This window comes from Zonotrichia leucophrys, chromosome 1A, assembly GCF_028769735.1.
Source record: "Zonotrichia leucophrys gambelii isolate GWCS_2022_RI chromosome 1A, RI_Zleu_2.0, whole genome shotgun sequence".
NCBI lineage: Eukaryota > Metazoa > Chordata > Aves > Passeriformes > Passerellidae > Zonotrichia > Zonotrichia leucophrys.
This window is the reverse complement of record NC_088170.1, coordinates 28,253,214-28,271,775: the sequence shown is the minus strand read 5'-3', so window position 1 is coordinate 28,271,775 and position 18,562 is coordinate 28,253,214. Positions and strand designations below refer to the sequence as shown.

General features: G+C 37.0%; 1 protein-coding gene across 8 annotated transcripts in view; it reads left to right on the top strand.

The window, feature by feature from the left end:
• PPFIA2 (PTPRF interacting protein alpha 2) overlaps positions 1 to 16,394 on the top strand; it is a 288,804-nt gene extending 272,410 nt beyond the window's left edge. For all 8 annotated transcript variants that reach the window (XM_064702003.1, XM_064702001.1, XM_064702002.1 and 5 more), the window contains 10 exons: positions 9 to 209; positions 2,246 to 2,308; positions 3,677 to 3,706; positions 5,264 to 5,439; positions 6,280 to 6,377; positions 8,128 to 8,303; positions 8,398 to 8,466; positions 9,419 to 9,578; positions 11,177 to 11,269; positions 14,947 to 16,394. In XM_064702003.1, coding sequence (XP_064558073.1) covers positions 9 to 209; positions 2,246 to 2,308; positions 3,677 to 3,706; positions 5,264 to 5,439; positions 6,280 to 6,377; positions 8,128 to 8,303; positions 8,398 to 8,466; positions 9,419 to 9,578; positions 11,177 to 11,235 — 1,032 coding nt within the window. In that variant the 3' untranslated portion in view covers positions 11,236 to 11,269; positions 14,947 to 16,394. The remainder of the gene's footprint in view (positions 1 to 8; positions 210 to 2,245; positions 2,309 to 3,676; positions 3,707 to 5,263; positions 5,440 to 6,279; positions 6,378 to 8,127; positions 8,304 to 8,397; positions 8,467 to 9,418; positions 9,579 to 11,176; positions 11,270 to 14,946) is intronic.
• Positions 16,395 to 18,562: the final 2,168 nt, after the last annotated feature.

Below are 18,562 nucleotides of genomic sequence, written 5' to 3'. Positions count from 1 at the left end.
CTTGGCAGCTCTGGCTGGGGATGCCAGCCTGGTACGTCGCTGCCTGCCGTGCCAATGTGAAGAGCGGAGCTATCATGTCTGCTTTGTCTGACACTGAGATTCAGAGAGAAATTGGAATCAGCAATCCTCTCCATCGCCTAAAACTCCGATTAGCAATCCAGGAGATGGTGTCATTGACAAGTCCATCAGCACCTCCAACATCCAGAACAGTGAGTCGTGTTCAGCTAACTTTTTCTTCCCACTTCACCCTACAGGTGTCTGCAGAAAAACTTGTGTAGTACCAGAGTGGCTCTGTGATAACACACACTTTACAATCAGTGAAAACTGGCTAATAAAGACTCAGAACTACCTGTTCACCATTTCCTTGATTGTTGATTGCTGATGTTTTTCTTTTATCAGATATTCTTCTTTTTTAAGTCATTGTTTTGATTATCCTTGATGTTATCCAAATTGGTATCAAGCATCTTATTTGTCATTTTGCCCTTATTTTTTGCCTTCCTCTTTCTTCAAATCATCTTTGCCAGCCTAATCAGATTGCGTTTGTCTTTTTTGTTTGTTCTCTTTCTTTATTTCTTTTTTTAGGGTGGAGGGGAGGCAGGTGTTGGGAGAGGTCATGAGGAACACAGCTCTTTTGAGTCTTTATCCCATTCCCTCTTTTTGCACCCTTTCAAATGTTATCTAATACAAATGAGCTGGCTTTAGGTTCTTCATGCTTTTAAGAGAAGCAGTGATTGGAAGTGTGAGGGGAGCATCTGGAAAGTGGAAGTGGAGCCGTGCATTCAGTGAGGAACAGAAAGTGGTGGCAGAAAGGAGGGAAGCAAGTAAAGATACTCAGAGATACAAGTCTGAAAGGAAAGGGGTATATATCAAAAAGAGCAAGGAAATAGATCAGGGGAGAGTAAGAATGAATGTGCTATATATAAAAAGCAGGAAAAAATAGGCTAAACTGATGAGGAAAAAAGAAACAAGATAACAAAAGGGAAGTTTTTAATGCTGAGATATGCTGATGGTAATGGAGATGCAAGAAGCAATGGAGACTAACAAAAACAAGGATCAGATGGTAAACATGGCACAGAAGTGAAGGACAAAGGCTGCTAGTCAAGTGGTGTAACTCAGATTTCTACTAGAAAGGCAATAATAATGATTATGCTAATAATATTTCTATTTTGTAATATGTTGTCTTCATTGGATTTATGGAGAATTTTTTTTGGAAATTAGAATTCAGATACCTTTGTGACCAACATAAGTAACTGGGAAACAACCCTAATGTTGCCGTTGATTGCCCTTTTATCTTCATGTTGCTCATGTTCTTTAAACATTGTATTGTGCTGTCTGATACTTTCTTCCCTGAAAACAGTTTTGTGTGTTGTCATGGTAATATGAATTGCAGTGGATTTCACCAAAGTAAAACATAAAGACTTAATATGATGTTTTAATTACTACACAAAATTAATTTTGATTTTAAGAGCATAAGACGATATTTTAAAGTATAATAGCATTTACACTTATCAAGTGAGGGAATATTATGTTCAAGCTAGAAACATTGGGAATAGTTTTGCCTTGTTTTTTTAATTCTTCCTGCGTAACTGTGTGCACACAAAGCTGCCCTGCTCTGGAACGTTCATTTCTGAGTCTCCAGTCTTTCTGCTTCCCCTTTTTCTCAGGAAAGGAGTTAATTTATCTCAGGTCTCCAGAAAACACAGCACACATCCATGCTCCCTCCCTGACTCTCCTCAGTGTCCTAGTAATCATTTGATGAAAAACAATAGGATGAGGACGAATAGTTTTAGAAGTGAATTTTCTTGACATTTTGATTTACAGAAACATGGGAGAAGTATTCATTATTTAGATTACAATATGAGCTTGTGACTTGTGCAGAATATTTAGGCTGGAAAATCTTTGGGAGCTGAAGCTTACCTGTGCACAGATCTGTGAGCTAAAGGTTGCATTTGCTAGTTGTTTATGAAATGCAGCTTTAACTATTATTCTTTCCTTTGTGGCAGTGCTCTGCCGGATTTCATCCATCAGTTCTAGTTGTAATACTCCACCACATCTGTTCAGAAGCCGCTAATGAAAGATACAAACCAAGTTGTCTAAAGTTGTCTCTAGTTGCAGCTCGGTAGAGGCAAGAACATGCTTGTGCTGATGGTGATGCGCTGTTAACTTACAGTGGTGCTGCCTTTCTTCTTTACCACTGCTTACCTAATGTGGATCCCACCTGCCCTCCTGCGGGCCTTGTCTGTAGCCCTCAGGCAATGTCTGGGTGACCCACGAAGAAATGGAAAATCTTGCTGCTCCAGCTAAAACGGTTAGTCATTCCACTTCCACTTCTAATGGTTTCAGTGCTCCAAAGAGAATAGGCCTGTTCCTGCTTTAACACACGTGCCATATCTTCTGTGGGATGCGTCCCAAAGCATGCCATTAGAAAGTTGCAGGGAGTAATGAAATTGAACTTAAAGAACAGTTGCATAATTTTTCAGCAAATGGTATTGCCATCTCAAAAATTGCATGACCCTGAAACCAGTATTGGACTTTTAAGAGTATACAATAGTTTCAGAGCCACTGTCAAACCTCATTTAATGAAATGAAATTGTCATGGTTACAGGCGCAACATTTCTCCTGTAATCTACTCCCTCTTCTTCTAAATGGTGTTTTGTATTTGCTGACATAGAAATAAGAAAAGGCTTGAGAATGGCAAATTAAACAACTTCATGTTTTCATTAATGCTGAGTCTTTCTTGTCCATAGTTGGGTATTAATGATCTTTGATTTCAGACACACATGGAGAGTGTCATTTATTTATTTATTTTTGTCAAACTTCTCCCTTAACACTAAAGTAAGACTCTTTTTTTTCAGTTTGGAATATATGTAATTTTTGGTTTTGATTGTTAATATTATATCATAACTCTATAAAATGGGCTTATGAAAGATGATGCAATGTTCCAGTGAGATCTCTAAAAAATTATCTTCAGTTTGGCAAACTTTATAGTCATCCCAATCCATAAATGGTGGGAGAGGTTCTGGAGCTAAATTTTGATGCAATAAGGAATTATTTCTTCAAAGTTTATGCTTGTTATAGTATTTAAAGTTTTTCATAAGCAGTAAGGAAGCCAATTCTCATAATTTTTTTTTTTTAGACTGAGCTCATTTCTAGTTTTATTATTGCTAGTAAAGATAAAGGCAAATGTAACAGCACTGAACTGACAAGAAGTAGAGTTGATCCTGTTTAACTGGCCAGCCAGAAAAATACAGTTTTTCCATAAAAAATGTTATGTAAAAAGCTCCTTTACAGTACCTTCTCAAGAAGACATCTTTTTATTGTTAATGTTTTAAAATCAAACTAGAAACAAAAAACTACATCCCTAATGCCCAAATTTTTAGGCAAGTGATTGTGTTTTAATTGTGAAACTGTGAAGAGTGTTTAAATAATGCTGTAAAATTTCACCAAGATATAATGATTTTCTGTCTTGAAAATTTAGCTACATTTTATGGTCTTGGTCTTACAATTTTCCAGGTAATTTAGCCTAGGACATTGCCATTGGGCAGTTATTTTATTTGTGCACTTTATGTGAATATTTTCATTTTCATTAACATGCATATGAAAATCACATCTTTTTGTAACTAATTTTTATCGTCTTTTTACCTGCTTTACTAATTGCTTCCTGCTGATAATACAGAAGGAGTCTGAAGAAGGCAGTTGGGCTCAGGTATGATTTTTCATGTGACTTTTTAAAATTGAATGTTGATAATAATGTAATTGGGCGCATCAATATGCATAGTGGAATATAATATTGTGACAGTATTTCAATGACTGAACTATGATTTACATATTTTAGAGTTCACATTTTAGAGAATATATTCTCTGGACAGTTTTTTTAGGTAAAGCAAAAATAGGTACATATGTCATGAATATTTTTCACAAAAGAAATTACTACATTCCAGGGACATATTCTATCTCCTATCTAAAGCTGTGTTAAGAGTTTTAGAGAGTAAGCATTTTCCTCATTTTTCAGAATAGGACAGTAAAATATGCCATGAATTTGAGAGCTAACTTTTCTAAAATCACACCAAATTTTTTTTAGAACAATTGTATAAATCACACCCAAGTTATCAGCCTACAAATACTGTCATATATTTTATTTAAAACCGCCAATGAGCTACATTTTTAAACTTTTTCTCTCTAATATATGCACACTTACCCGATCTTGCTGTCTTTACTGATGACATGCCTTTTCTCTTCAAAATCTTACAAGAATGAGATATAAGGGGAGTATATTTTCCCTCATAGATATATATCCATCCAGCATTAATTGTGTTGGATGTAATTTATTTATGTCATTTATTTATTTTAATGTCATTTATTTATGACATTAAAAAATAAACCAAAGACATAGTTAGGCTTGAAAATGATTCTGAGCATGATCCTGTTTAGTTAGTATAAATTTTGCAATTTGTTAGTTTTCTATTTTTTCATACAAAATAATTAACAAAAGTGAGACGTTAAAATCTATTTTGCATCTTAGTAGGGAAGCTCATATAAAAATAGCTCCATATGCATGGCTTTTTCATGTAGTCCCTTCCTCACCCTAGTGAAATTTTAGCTGAACAATGAAGCCTGGGTACAAGTTTCTAGGAGGAGACTGGTTTGCTTCTATCTCGATTAATTTCTTGAGCTCTACATTTGATGGATTTAGGTTTAAACTGTTCACAGCTGAAAATATCTCATTTAAATGTAAGCCTGAGTGCCAAACAACTTAAATTAACTTTTTCTCTCTAAAGGATTTCAGGTGTGTATCTATGAAGTGTCATTGGCTATTTATGAAATTCTTCTCCCCACAAACAGAAACAAGCCTTAGTGGATTACCTGGAGCCATGTTTGTATGACCAGTTAACAGTTCAGGGTTTGCCTGGCATAAATATTCTAGAAGGTTGATTGAATGCAAGTCGGATTATGAAACACACGTATTTTGATTGTGTAACAAGTCTGCTTGCATTTAAAACTCAAAATTGAAAAAATTCCTTAAAACTTACATAAGAAAACAAGGTACAACAGGCAAAACTGCTGTCTGTAACAAATATCTCACAGTGGTTTTTCCCTCTTCCAGTGTTAAAGCAAAGCAAAACCAGAATTGCTAATTTTTTTTAGACGTAAATTTTTTTTCAACATAATTTTTTTCTTTGAGACGTATTTTGTTTTCAGTCTGTGGTGCAGTCTTGAACAAACTAAGGAATTTTTCCCCCTCTCCGTTTTCCGCTCTCTGTAGACCCTGGCTTACGGTGACATGAACCATGAGTGGATAGGTAACGAATGGCTGCCCAGCCTGGGCTTACCTCAGTACCGGAGTTATTTCATGGAATGCCTGGTAGATGCCAGGATGTTGGACCACCTGACAAAGAAAGATCTGCGCGTGCACCTCAAAATGGTGGACAGTTTCCATCGGTACGTGGGCATAAAAACTACATCCGTAAAAACGCTTTTGAGTCTGTTCTAGTACTCAGTGCTGCTCAGAATAAAACCACTTTCTGTTGTTTTAGTGAGGAAAAACATACAGAAAAGAGAGGGCTGACTGTCAGAAATCTGAATTCAGAGAGATTCCTTTAGTAATAGCAACCACATTGCAATTATGTCTCTAAAAACCAAGATACTGGTATAGATAAATTTTGTAACGAGCAGGGAACCATTAATACATCAATAGACTCTAGACAATACAGAAACAGTAATAATTTGAGTGGTGTGAAGTATCAGAAAGCGCTAGGCTAAGCTTCAAAGCCCTGAGATCTCATAATAATGAAAAGCTATTGTGTGTAGCACATAAAAGCTGTTAACAATACAAGCAATTTGACAGTTGTTGGGTTACCTAGGGATATAGCTAGGAAGTTAAATTGGAAATATGGAAATAAAGGCATTTAAACTTTAGGGAGAATGAGGTTTATGTGACAAGAAGTGGATTTCTTTTTAATATAATGTCTGATTTGTCACTTTTTAAAAGCCTGATTTGACAAAACATTTCATGGCTCACAAGGGCTGACCTTTTCAGATCTTTTGCCTCTTTTAATGCTTTGGGTTTCTTACGCTAAAACAGTTATTCAAACATACTCATTTTGGTTTTTCCCATTTCATTCCTGAAGTCTGTGGAGTTTTTTTACCCTCTGTTTTCAAGATTTTGTACATGGGTACTATGAAACACCTCATGTGAATTTCAGGAATTACATCCTACATATGTTCCCATCTTCAAAACTATCTTTATTAACTCTGTAAATGTTTCTCTTTAAATAACAGAACAAGCTTGCAATATGGAATCATGTGTTTAAAGAGGTTGAATTATGATAGAAAAGAACTGGAAAAGCGAAGAGAAATGAGTCAGCATGAAATAAAAGGTGATAGTTCCTGGGAATGAATACTGGGAATGTTTCTTCTTTTGAAGCTTGACACTGTTAACCCATTGTCATGCCATTTAAGCAAAGCATTTAAGCATGTGCTTTAAGCAAAACTAACATAAGTCCATTTTTTTTCAGAACAAATCCTAAATTAAATTGGGCACAGTTAAGTACTTTGCTGAATCGGGGCTGCAATTCTGAATGGTGGTTTCACACATACATTTTTGCTAAATGGAGTTTTGGATATGGATCTTATCTGAACCTTTTTCAGGCTCAGAAGCACAAGGCCAAACAGTGTGCAGCTCAGTGGGATGCGCTGGGGGCAACGCTAAAAAATGGGAGCACTCAGGACCCTATGCCCCAGCTTTTGAAAACCTTTGCCTTTAATTTCTTATGTCAAAATGTATCATAGAAAATGCTGCTTGGAGGGTTGACCACTGAGGGATTTGATTGGTGCATAAGAATAGTTCCTAACAAAACTGGCCTTATTAGACGATTTCACAGCTGATTCTGAAATTTTTTTTTCTGTGTAAAGCTGTCTAGAGCAGTTGCAGCTCACTGCATGATTCTTTTTGTATATAACAATTAGGCTGGCTGGGGTATTTTCAACTATCAGAAATGAATCCTTTGGTTCCTTTGAGCTTTTCCAGCTCTAGTGACTACAGCAGTTAGCACTTCTCAAGGACAATGCTGATCAGAAGAGCTAAAAAAAAAAAAGTTGTGCCTTTGTTCAAGGCACATCATGGCATGCACTAATGCCAAGACTTTGCCTTGGACATGCAGGATCAGTACCAGTCAGCCCAAGTGGGTCTAGCTGGAGACAGACATAGGGGAATCGGGCGTTGGTCTCAAATTCTAGTGTGGCTTCAGTGCTAGTGGCTTCAGTTCCTTCTAGGACAAGGGTTATAATGACCGTCATGCATTGGTCAGTTATTCATGATCCCAGGTGGGATTTGGTCGCTGCCTGCCACAGTGTTTCAGCTGATCCTGACCCCAAAAAGTGAGATGCTCTCAGCCAGGCAATGGAGAAATCCTGCTCCCAGAACAGCCACAGCAGCTGGACTTGTAAAGGTTCAGGAATAAGCCTCATCACTTAGTAAAGAAAACTCAGTACTATGTTTCCCTCTTATAACTCTAAAGATTAGTATAAGTAACTTTTTTCTTCACCTTACAGGTAGGGCAGGATACTTTTTCAGAATAGCTAAATCCTCAAAAATGCTTTCCTAGCTGGTTTTGTTGCCTTAACTTTATAATTGGTATGGACTTAACAAATCTAGCAGCTTTCTGTACTAAAAATAGTTTGTCTCTAAAATAGTGAACTAATCTTTTACTTTATGTTAGTATGTGATAGGCATGTTAGTGTGTGATAGGTGCTGACACAACTCCCAAAATGTTTAATGCACAACTCACATGTGAAGCCTTGAGGAATGGCTACTTCTCCAGTGCCTTTGCACTGTAAAATCTTGCCTGTAAATTGAAAGGGTATATATAGGAAGTGAGAAGAATTGCATTATGGAGATCCCCTCTGGAAGCACATTTCTCCTTTGGAAACATTATTACTTGAAGATAATTAATCACATAGAGTTTTTCAATAGGACATACTAAAGCTCCATGAATAGTGCCGGCATTCCTCATGTATGAAATAAAGCAGTAAGACATCCACAGTGCATGCACAGCTACACACATGCACCTGTACAATCTGGAAGTTCTCAAGGTATCAGGAGACTGACGTGGTGTTATGTCCTTACAGATGTGCTGGTATGGAGCAATGATCGAGTCATACGCTGGATACAAGCCATTGGCCTCCGAGAATATGCAAATAATATTCTAGAAAGTGGTGTACATGGTTCACTTATAGCACTGGATGAAAATTTTGACTACAGCAGTTTAGCTTTATTATTACAGATTCCAACACAAAACACACAGGTAAATTTGCTTATGCTCCTTCTGGTTAATCTGTACCCATTATTACCTTTTATTCATCTTCAACCATTTTAATTGTTTACTTTGGTATCTCTAGGCACGGCAGATCCTTGAGAGAGAATACAACAACCTTTTAGCACTAGGAACTGAAAGACGACTTGAGGAAGTAATTAATTTTATTTTCAGTATTTATAAAATATCATAGTAAAACATTAACATTAAATTGAATGCATGAATACATGTTAATTTTCACATTGTTAAAGAGAGTCAGTTACAGCTTAAAAAAATTAGGAATACCCATGAAGGTTTTTAAAGTAACTTCAGCTTGGCTACATATTTGTGTCTTCTTGGATGCTAAATTTGACACTGCACTCTTACCTTAAGATGAACATTTTCCAGAAAGGAAACGTGCAAAATGGAGTGGAAGTTTTGCTGGCCAGAGCAGGTGGTGGGGGATGTGTGTGGGTGGGATGCCTGTGCAGTCTATTCTTTAGAACACTTACACCTTTTTTAAAAATAAAGAAAAGAAGTAGAATTTTCAGTTTGTTCTTTACTGCTTTTTTTCTTCAAAGTTCTTCAAAGTTGATCAATATTAATAGAGTGGGATTTGGGGGAGGTATCTGGGAAGAGGAATCTCAAATCCAACTATGGAAATTATTTATCTTAACATAAGAGTCCAGTGCAAAAATGTTTAAGTCTTGGACTTCGGCACATAAAGAGAAATAAAACTTTTAAGGATTTGCTGAAAATGTCAGATGCCTATGAATTCTCTGCATGCACATGAGTGTTTAATCGTTTTTTAGTACTTTATATAAGCTTCCTAATGCAGTAATAAATCACTTTCTGTCACTGTGTAAGAAAGTTCTATAGAGGTGACACTTAAACCCCCTGACTATATCGAGCCAAAGATTTAAGAAGAGTTTTCCACCCCAGCATTTAATGTTTCTCAAGCTTTTACTTTTACCAGCATGTCTCAAACACATTACAGTGCCTGGATGCAGTGCAGCAGGGCAGGGTAGTTGATATGGAACACATTTGGCAGTGGCAGAGGTAGCACACAGCAGGGCGGTAAATCAAAAAGCTTTGTTTTGCTTTATCAAACACAACTCTGTTGACAGAGCGATGACAAGAACTTCAGGCGCGGCCCCTCCTGGCGACGGCAGTTCCCGCCGCGCGAGGTCCATGGGATCAGCATGATGCCGGGCGCGTCGGAAACGCTGCCCGCCGGATTCCGGCTCACCACCACATCTGGCCAGTCGCGGAAGATGGCCAGTGACGGTACGAACTCATCCCTGCACTTCCTCTTGGAAAGCGCCAGGCTTGTCCCAGCATGCCTTTTAAAGCATGTCTGTCTCTCACCACAACGATTGTGTTCTTTTAACTAGGGTGAACCGAGTCTGGGAGAGTTGAATTAGGGAATGGAAAAGCACTGACTTGGCATATTATTGATTTTTTCAGGTTTGCTTCAGACAAACAGTGTTTATTTAAAACACAAAAAAATTCTGATCTCACTATCCTACAGCTGTAAAGGAAACAATCAGAAAGACTGGAATTAATTTACTAACTTTCAACTGAGACTGAATATAATATCTAAGCAAATTTTTCATCCTATTACCCTCTCTCGCAGATGGAGTGTTTTAGAGAACGCAATTAGGAAGGGCTATCACCTTTATTTTCCTATCTTACTTTCAAATTAAATAGCTTAGCCTTGACCATCAAATAACTGAAGTTGCTAACAGTCACCAGCAGATGAGTAGCTAGCAAATGCTGAAATTCAGGCACTAATTGAGTTACTATATACTAGTCCTAATTTTCTCTGGAAATCTTTTGATTTCCAAAAGATGCACAAACTCAGAAATGAGTGGAAAATTAGCAAGCAGATCATAATTAAAAAGTAAATAAAATTTAAAAATTATTGTAAGAGAGCAGGCAGAGGAAAGAAATCCCATCACAGTTATTTCTTCAGGTTTATGGAAGATAAAGCCAAGTATACCTGCCTGAAGTTCTGAGAAATATTAGTACAAAAACTGCCCCATTTAAAATACTGCCATTTATTTAATCATGACAGGATTCAGTCTACAAATAGACTTATCTCAAACTTGTAGAGACCTGTAGAGATCACATCCTGTAACTTGATACTGAACTTGGTATGATAGTATTGCCACCTAAATTCCATTAAAGCCATCTAAATTCCATTAGAGTTTCTCACCCTTAAAAACAGTGCTTTATGGTTGCAGTTACACATGGAATAATTTACTGGTAGCATCACTGAATGCCATTGACTCCTGTCTTCCATGGCATTTCCATTGCCCACATTACTGTAATATACAAGAACCCTATAAACATTAAGGGATTTCATCTTCTAGTCATGGTATGATGTAGAAGATGATATTCTGCATTTTACAAATGTGGAACAAAAAGGCAAATCTGCAGAAGGCAATCTGCAAAAGGCAGATTTAGTGATTTACTTTAGGTCTTCCAGACAGTTAATTCTTGAGCCATGTATACTGAACTCAGTAGACTTAAAGGGAAGTAATTTTGAAGACCTGTATCTTCATCCAGGATTTGGCTTCCTATCTCTCAGCAGTAAGAATGCAATAGTATTTAAACAGCATGATAGGTAACAGCATTAGGAATTACAACAAAATAAAGACAAAATTGAGTTTTAAACTGTATTCCTTTTAGACAGATTCCAGGAGTACATCAGCCATGAAGAAGTGCTGAGTTTTGAACCAGATCATGCTCAGATCACATTAGAGAAATCCACAGAGCAATTTAACAGCCACCCTTCCAGTGATAAACAGATTGATATATTTTACTGATGATTCTAAAGAGGCTCTGGTTTGTTTCCTTTTTTTTTCCTTCCCAATTTGCAGTTGCTTCATCACGACTGCAGAGGTTAGACAGCTCAACAGTTCGCACATACTCATGCTGACAAGGCCTAGCAAAGAAGCCAGCACTGAATTGTTGTGAGTATTCTGTAGGGGCCATCATGAAAGCTGTTTATGACTGCACTACACCCCACATTATCCAAGCACGAACCAACATGGAGCAGAGGACGTAACTAAGGACTCCCTAGGGCCGTCATTTGGTCATAACAGACTTAAGCTCAGTCCACAGGATACTACCAACCATATTTTGGGAAGAAGGCAGAGGGAATGAACTTACTTTATGAGAACTTGGAAGAGTTCTACTAGGAGCTGGAATGTGGGGTCAACACTACTAAAGCAGAAGAGATTTACTTTTTTTTTTTAATTAAAGTTGTGGCTCAATTCAGAACATCAGGTAGCTGCACAGACTTACTCATACAGAAAATCTTGAAAATTTATCTGTTACAGAGATTCCTGCATTTCTCAAATCATTCAGAACTGACAAAGAAAGGATTATCTGAGCTGGATGCAACTTTCGATCAAATTTAGTAGTGGAATTCATGTTAAGTTTTTCACCATATATCTTTTGAGTGGGGTTATGAATATCACAGAGTCACTTTTCCACAGTTCTGTGGAAATACAGGTTTCTATTTTATCCCAGCTTTTGGAAAAAATACACACATGATAAGTAGTTACATCAATATGGCACCATTTTATGCTAGTATATTCTCACTAAAACAATTTCCATTTAGTTACTTGGGGAATTGCAAGGCAGCTGGAAAAAAATATTTGAGTATCACCAAAACCTCATCAGACATCAAATATGCTTCAGTAGCTGTTGGATATTGTAGGCAAGACATGCAAGGATCTGCAAGCAAGTTGCTGTTTTTTTGTTTTGATTCCCAAGACTGGGACAGACTTGGGGATGTCAAGATTTTACTAACTTTGTGTAAGTTCAAAAAATACTTAGCAATAGCAAACATTAACAGTGGGAAAAGTGGATTGCTCAGGATCCTCCTGATGACATGAGCCTTACTTCGAAAGATTGCAAGATATACAATCTTCCTCTTAGTAAAAATGGGACCTTCTGAGCCACTGCTGAAGAATAAACTTTCAGGCAGGGTGTGATTATTTGTTGGTTTGGTTTTTCTGAAAAAGCAAAGTTTAGTAGCTGAATCTACAAAGATGATGATGAAGCACATAAACTATAGAAATGTTTTTATGTGTATGCATGTATACATTGAAGCATGGTATTGCATCAGTAAGTCAGTGACAGGACTCTCACAGGGTTCAGTGGTGACAGAAATGGAAGGCAGAGATATGAACCTTTTCTCCTATGAGCTTCAGAATCACAATGTTGGAAGCAATTAAGGATGACCAAGAAGTTCTCTTAGGCCAATGGTAATGGACCAGGCTCTTGAGGTGAAGTTTGAAGAGTGCAATAAAAGCAGAAATGGGAAACTGACGCACTAATAAAAATTAATTTACGATTATCCAAACCATTTACTCCCACTATATTAAAAATATCTAAAATATCTAAATATCTAAAATATCTAAAATATCTAAAAATATCTAAAAAGTAGCAAAGCACAAACAAAAGTATAGCACTATAATATATGGAAGGTATGTATTTTGAGCAAAAAGGTGTGTATATAAAGTTATACAAGCTATACAAGTTAACTTCAATTTCTGTTGGGGTATTAGTAGTGTTTCAAGTATGTATCACATCAGTACTTGCTGCTTGTCCACTATTCTACTACTTAAATGCTTGAGTGGTCTATAAGGATATCAAATTTGCATCTACCTGCAAATTTACATCTACATGTAAAGTCTAATACATTGGGTTAACTGACAATAATATACTAGTATTTCTCTTCTCATTTAACCATGTACTCCTTTTAGAGAAGGAACAAGATGATGTGAACTAGAACTTTTTTATATGCACTTACTATAAAGGCAACTTCAAAATGCTATGCAGGTAATAAACCAAAAAGCAGTTCAAGTAATTTTGATCCCAGTACATTATATTGAAAATCAAACCAACATCCCACCCCTCTACCTCCCCACAAAAAACAACCATGCAGGGAAAATATTTCCTTCACTATCATATCAAACTTGAAAATTTAAACAAATTGCCTGCAGCTCAAGAATGACAGAAACATATTTATCATAAACGGAAACTGCCCATAGAGGGAGATATCAGATTGAAGGGCAACAAAGGAGTTTTCAGAATTTTGTCAGCACAGTTCCTAACAGTTTCTTCATGGAAGGAGCTGATTGATAGTTGGACAAAAGGGAAGATTATTCATTACAACATAGCTCCTGAAATTTTCCAGATCCATCTTAGAGACCCAGGCTTTTGTAACACCTTGCCTAGACTACATCAGCAGGTGTATTATCTGCTGTATTATCTCTGGTGAATTGTCTGCATGAACAGAAGCAGGAACTAAGCAGCAGAGGGGAGGGATAGCTGGATGAGTTACCACACAATAGCGAGATAAGGGAGTTTTCCATGTAGTAAAGGAGAACATGCCTAGAAAAAGCAGGCCTAAAAGAAAGCAGCAAACAGGGTGCACATGGAACAAATGCAGATGGCCTGTGATTACAGCAGGCTGCAGATTCTTGCATTCTGCTACTCTTACGAGAGTAAGAAACATTCTCTTACAGAGACTGTCAAAGCCTTGTCCACACAGTTTATGCCAACATCAGTTTGGTACAACTTTCCAGTGTCTGTATAGTGTATGTTCACAGCAGCTGTGCCCTGTTCACATGCTTTCAAACTGCATTTCAGGTGGGTTTTTTTTGAATATTTGTTGAAACCATAATGAGCTGCCAGAAACCATGTGCAGACATTCTCAGAACAGTTATATGAGTTTACTCTGCACAGGCCTGTTTTAGTGCACTTGGTATCCGAAATTTAAGAACAATTAAGGCTGCTGGTGCTGGCCATTTAATGTTACAAAGAAATGTACTACAGAGCACATGGGACCCATCAAGCTTTCTGCTGTGGTGCTAGATGTGGTGGCCCGGCTGAGCAGCTGCAATGTCTTTACACAGGCAGTGGACTTGGCACTCTCATTATCCAAGCTTTCCCAACACTTTTAATTTCTAAAACACTTGTCATTGCTAAGTCAGAAGGGTCATTCAGGAGAGATTTCTTGCCATAGGCTGGAACAAAAGAACATACTACTTCCACTTTTATTCTAATGAAATACTAAAGGAGACTTGGCAAAATCAGTTATGTACTTCACCAATGAAGGGTCCGAAAAAAGGATTTGTAAAGATAAATGGAGAAGCAGCTTTCCAAAAATATGTAAATGATAACTGGAAGCAGCTAGTCCATAGCAAAGAAACCATCAGGATGATAAAGGTAAATGCCGTCAAGCTGCAGTCAACTAGGAAGAAGAGCCACAAAGGACATCAGCAATGTCTGTACGCTGAAAATGTGCTTCACATTGTGCCAAACAGGCAAAGGTCTCCAGATGCAGGAAACTAACCCCAGTGCTGCACGAAAACAGCAGGAAAACAACTGTAAAATGAACATAAGCAGCAGTCTGTGTTGACTGAGGACAATTAGTAAAAGATTAAAATGAATTATTAGTAATTTTATGTTGCAGATCTAAAATTAAACGTATGCCTCCCACACATACTTGAAATCCATATTTTAGTAACTTAGTTACTAAACTACTTATGATATATTTTCTGTTGTCATTGAACTTTGGACTGAAATAGAATCATAAAATCTTGCTAATTAATATTTGTTTTTTTTTTCTTAGATGCCATCTCTTTCTTCTACTTTACCTGAAGTGCACTACCACTACTTAGGAAAAGAACATTAAAACTCTCTGCAAGAACAGGTTAATAAGGAAGAGAACATATGATGTTTATCATCCAAACAGATATGATGTTCCTTTCATGTATTGATTAGTTTAAAACGTGAATGAAAAATACCTAAATTACTGAAACAAAAAAAAAGAAAAAACAATCTCCCCCTTTTCTCTCAGCATCTCTGTCATCAAAAATTTGACAGTAGTGCACATCCAAAGCTTTTATCAAATGAAGCCACTCATCTTTACATTGTTACATCTGTTTTATTGTAAAATATTAGACATTTACGTATTTACTGTGTATGTATTTCTTTTAAAATGTGTAAGTCTTATGTAAATGGATATAAATATGATTTTTTAAAAATGAAATCTATGGTACATGGGGTCTCAGTGCAAACATTTGACAATACAGTGTCAATAATACTGTTTGTATCTTTCCATTCCACCATTTTTACAGTTTTTGGATTGTAACAGTCAAATTAATATGTTTAGCAGAGTTAGAAGCTTCAACATGTTCCTACTGAGAAAAATCTGTCAATATTTAAAGCTGAACACCTGCCTCTGATGATGTATAATAGAATGACATAACCTGGAACTGAAGCCAAAATGGACCTCTAAAGACAAAATGGAAATGTTAGATACCTACAGAGAAGCACCATGATGGCTCACCTCTTAAAAACAAACACATAAATCCAGAAGAACTATTTATAAAAAAATAAAAAGCAATTTAATAAAACATGATTTGTACAAAAAAACCAAAAACTTTCTTCTACATTACCTGCGGACCAAGAAGAATCTTGCTTTACCAAGAGCCACCTTTTTGTTCCAGGATCTTCAAACACCAGCCAGTATTGGAAAAGTAAATCTAGTATTTGCATAGAGTCAGATTCTTCTTTCCAGATAAATTCAGCAAAGAAAAAGAAAGAAAAAAGAAGCCAACCCCCACCATTTCTTCATTCTAACAGGGCATTAGACAGACTCCTGTCTAATGTTATGCTTTTAGCCAAGATGGCCTTGCTGAGACTTCACAAAAGTCAGTTTTATCAGAGGAAATAACTGAAAGACAGAGTGATTAATATATAGTGTATAAAAGTTTAGAAGAGCAACTATTACCTGCTGTGGCTTTATTTGGTGGTGTTATTGTTGTTTATTCTTTGTTTAAATGGGAAGTTTCAAAGTAAGACCTACTTAATAGTCATTTACCTATTTGCTATTTTTCAGCTGCTTGATCTTAGCTCAAGACCTGTCTTTTAGTTATTTCTTTTAGCAGTTTGATCTGCAATGTTTGCACGTACATTAACATTTGTTTTGTCTATTTTTATTTGGCAAACTTCGGTCAATCAGATGGTGAAAGATTTTTCTCCCCCAATGTCAATAAAAAAGAGAATTCAGTGCTATTTGTGTTCCTTAGTCTGTTACATTTGGTATGTAGTAGCGTTAAGTCCGGAAACTAGATGCTTCTCACAGCTAAACATAAGAACATTTTGGCACTAACAGGGATGAGTTAGGATGAGAATCTGCCACGAGAGGGAGCACAGATCTTGCTGATGGGTGCAAAGTGCTGGCAGGGGTATAGCACACAGCTGTAGAAATTTGGGGCTCTTGTACACACAGTTCCTTGGGCTTGACCAACATTCTTCTCCTCCTTCAGCCTCCTTCTGGACTATTTTAGGGCAGAATATCACAAATTAAAGCAATGCAAACACTGTCACTGTCACTATCAGTGGCAGTAATATCATGTAAATTCACATTATCTCAAACACCAGCTCTTGTTTTACAAAATTCCTTTTGCAGCCAACACTAAAACTTAGGGGGCAAAGGGGAATGAAATGTGTTGGGGAAAAGGAAGTTGTCTGTCCCAGAAATTATATATTTCACAGTGGAAGAAAACAGACTAGAAGAATTTAAAATAGTATTATTGTGACTTCAGTTTTGATTTAGGATAACACATCAAGCCTCCTAATTCATCACTGTCTCCCTCACACAAGCTGAAGCTCTACCCTCTACAGCTAGAAACAGCAGTTATGCTAACTGTTGCCTACTTGGCTCCAACCCTTTCAGTACACTGAGAGAGTAACTACTACATGTGCCTCTTCCAGCCAAAACTCAGCAACTCAGTGACCCTTCAAATCTACCCTCTTGCTGCTTCTCTCTGAAAACAAAATTTGGAAAATCACTGCTGTCCTACCACTCGTTAAATAGGCTTCTTGTTCTTGATGGTTTACCCAGGTTGCTGGGCAGCAGCAGAACCAGGTATAAGGGTAACTACTTCTCCCTTTCTTGAGCTGGGCTAAGACAAAGCATTCTGCAATTGCAGCTCCTCAGCAAAAAGCTCTTTTGGAAAACAAAAGTAATGGCCATTAAACAATGATTTCTCCATACTGTATCGCTGCAATAAGGTGCCTTTCTTTGTCTAGGTTTTCTGAATATTGATGTATGAGACATTTGACATTTCTGGAATTCTCCACATTACCAGCATGGCAGTATAGTGAGCACACCTGAATGCTCTGTCCTCTTTTAAAATACAAGTTTTGATCTGAAATCACTTCTACCAAAATAGAGAGAAAGAAAATAGGCTTCCTCAGAAAACAGAAATTTTTACAAATATTTTTGTCATGCAGACACCTTAAGAATGTTACCTATCGAAGCTCTTTATGAAGAATTCTGAGGAAAGATAATTGTTTCTTACTAATATTAATGTAAGCACACAGCCCTTCAGAAAGGTAAGTGCATGCCTGAATATTACTAATGCTGTTGGGGATTTTGTGGGGTTTTTTCACCTCCTTAAAAGAAGAGACCCAAACTAGAAATCAGTTTACTTTTCCTTACAAAAGGAGAAACTGGTGTAGGAGCATGAGTAATCATTGGGAAAATTATGCAAGATCTAGAAAATTAATTCTCTTCCCCTACATGCATTGCAAGATCTCTTGTAGAGATTTTCTGCTCTCACTAATTAGTTCCCCTCCCCTGCTCTTGCAATTATATGATGGCTGCAGCTGAGGTAAGGATAACAAACATACACAACAATGTCTCACCTTCAATTGTAAAAGTAGTGGCCACACACCTTGTGAATGTGCCACAGTTTCTCTGTGATGACTCTTATAGTGTCTCACTGATTTAAAAAACAATACACCAATGACAACTCTCAAGAATTCCCTCTCGCTCTGTAACTCTTCAGTACAGGTTGCTAAGTTATAGCATTGTGAAAAAGCAAAAAGTCTCTGCAAGTCCAGTCCAGTATATCCATGGGCCTCCTGTTAAAGCCTTTGTATTTGAATAATTAATCCAGAAGAAAATAATATCTTAAACTAACTGCCACTTCTATAAGAATTACTTCACAAAACTTTAAGGACATCTCTGAAGAGCAAAATTATTCCCAGTTTTAGATCTCCAACCTGTATATGTAGGATATCTACCATAAAGCATCATTAGCCTTTATTCAGTGTTTGCATGTTTTATTCCCTGTTCAGATTGTGATTTTCAATGGAAGAGAATAGCTGAGAGGGAGGAGGGTATCTTATGCAATGATTGGCAGGAAACAAGGACAGCACAGGCTCAAACTGGG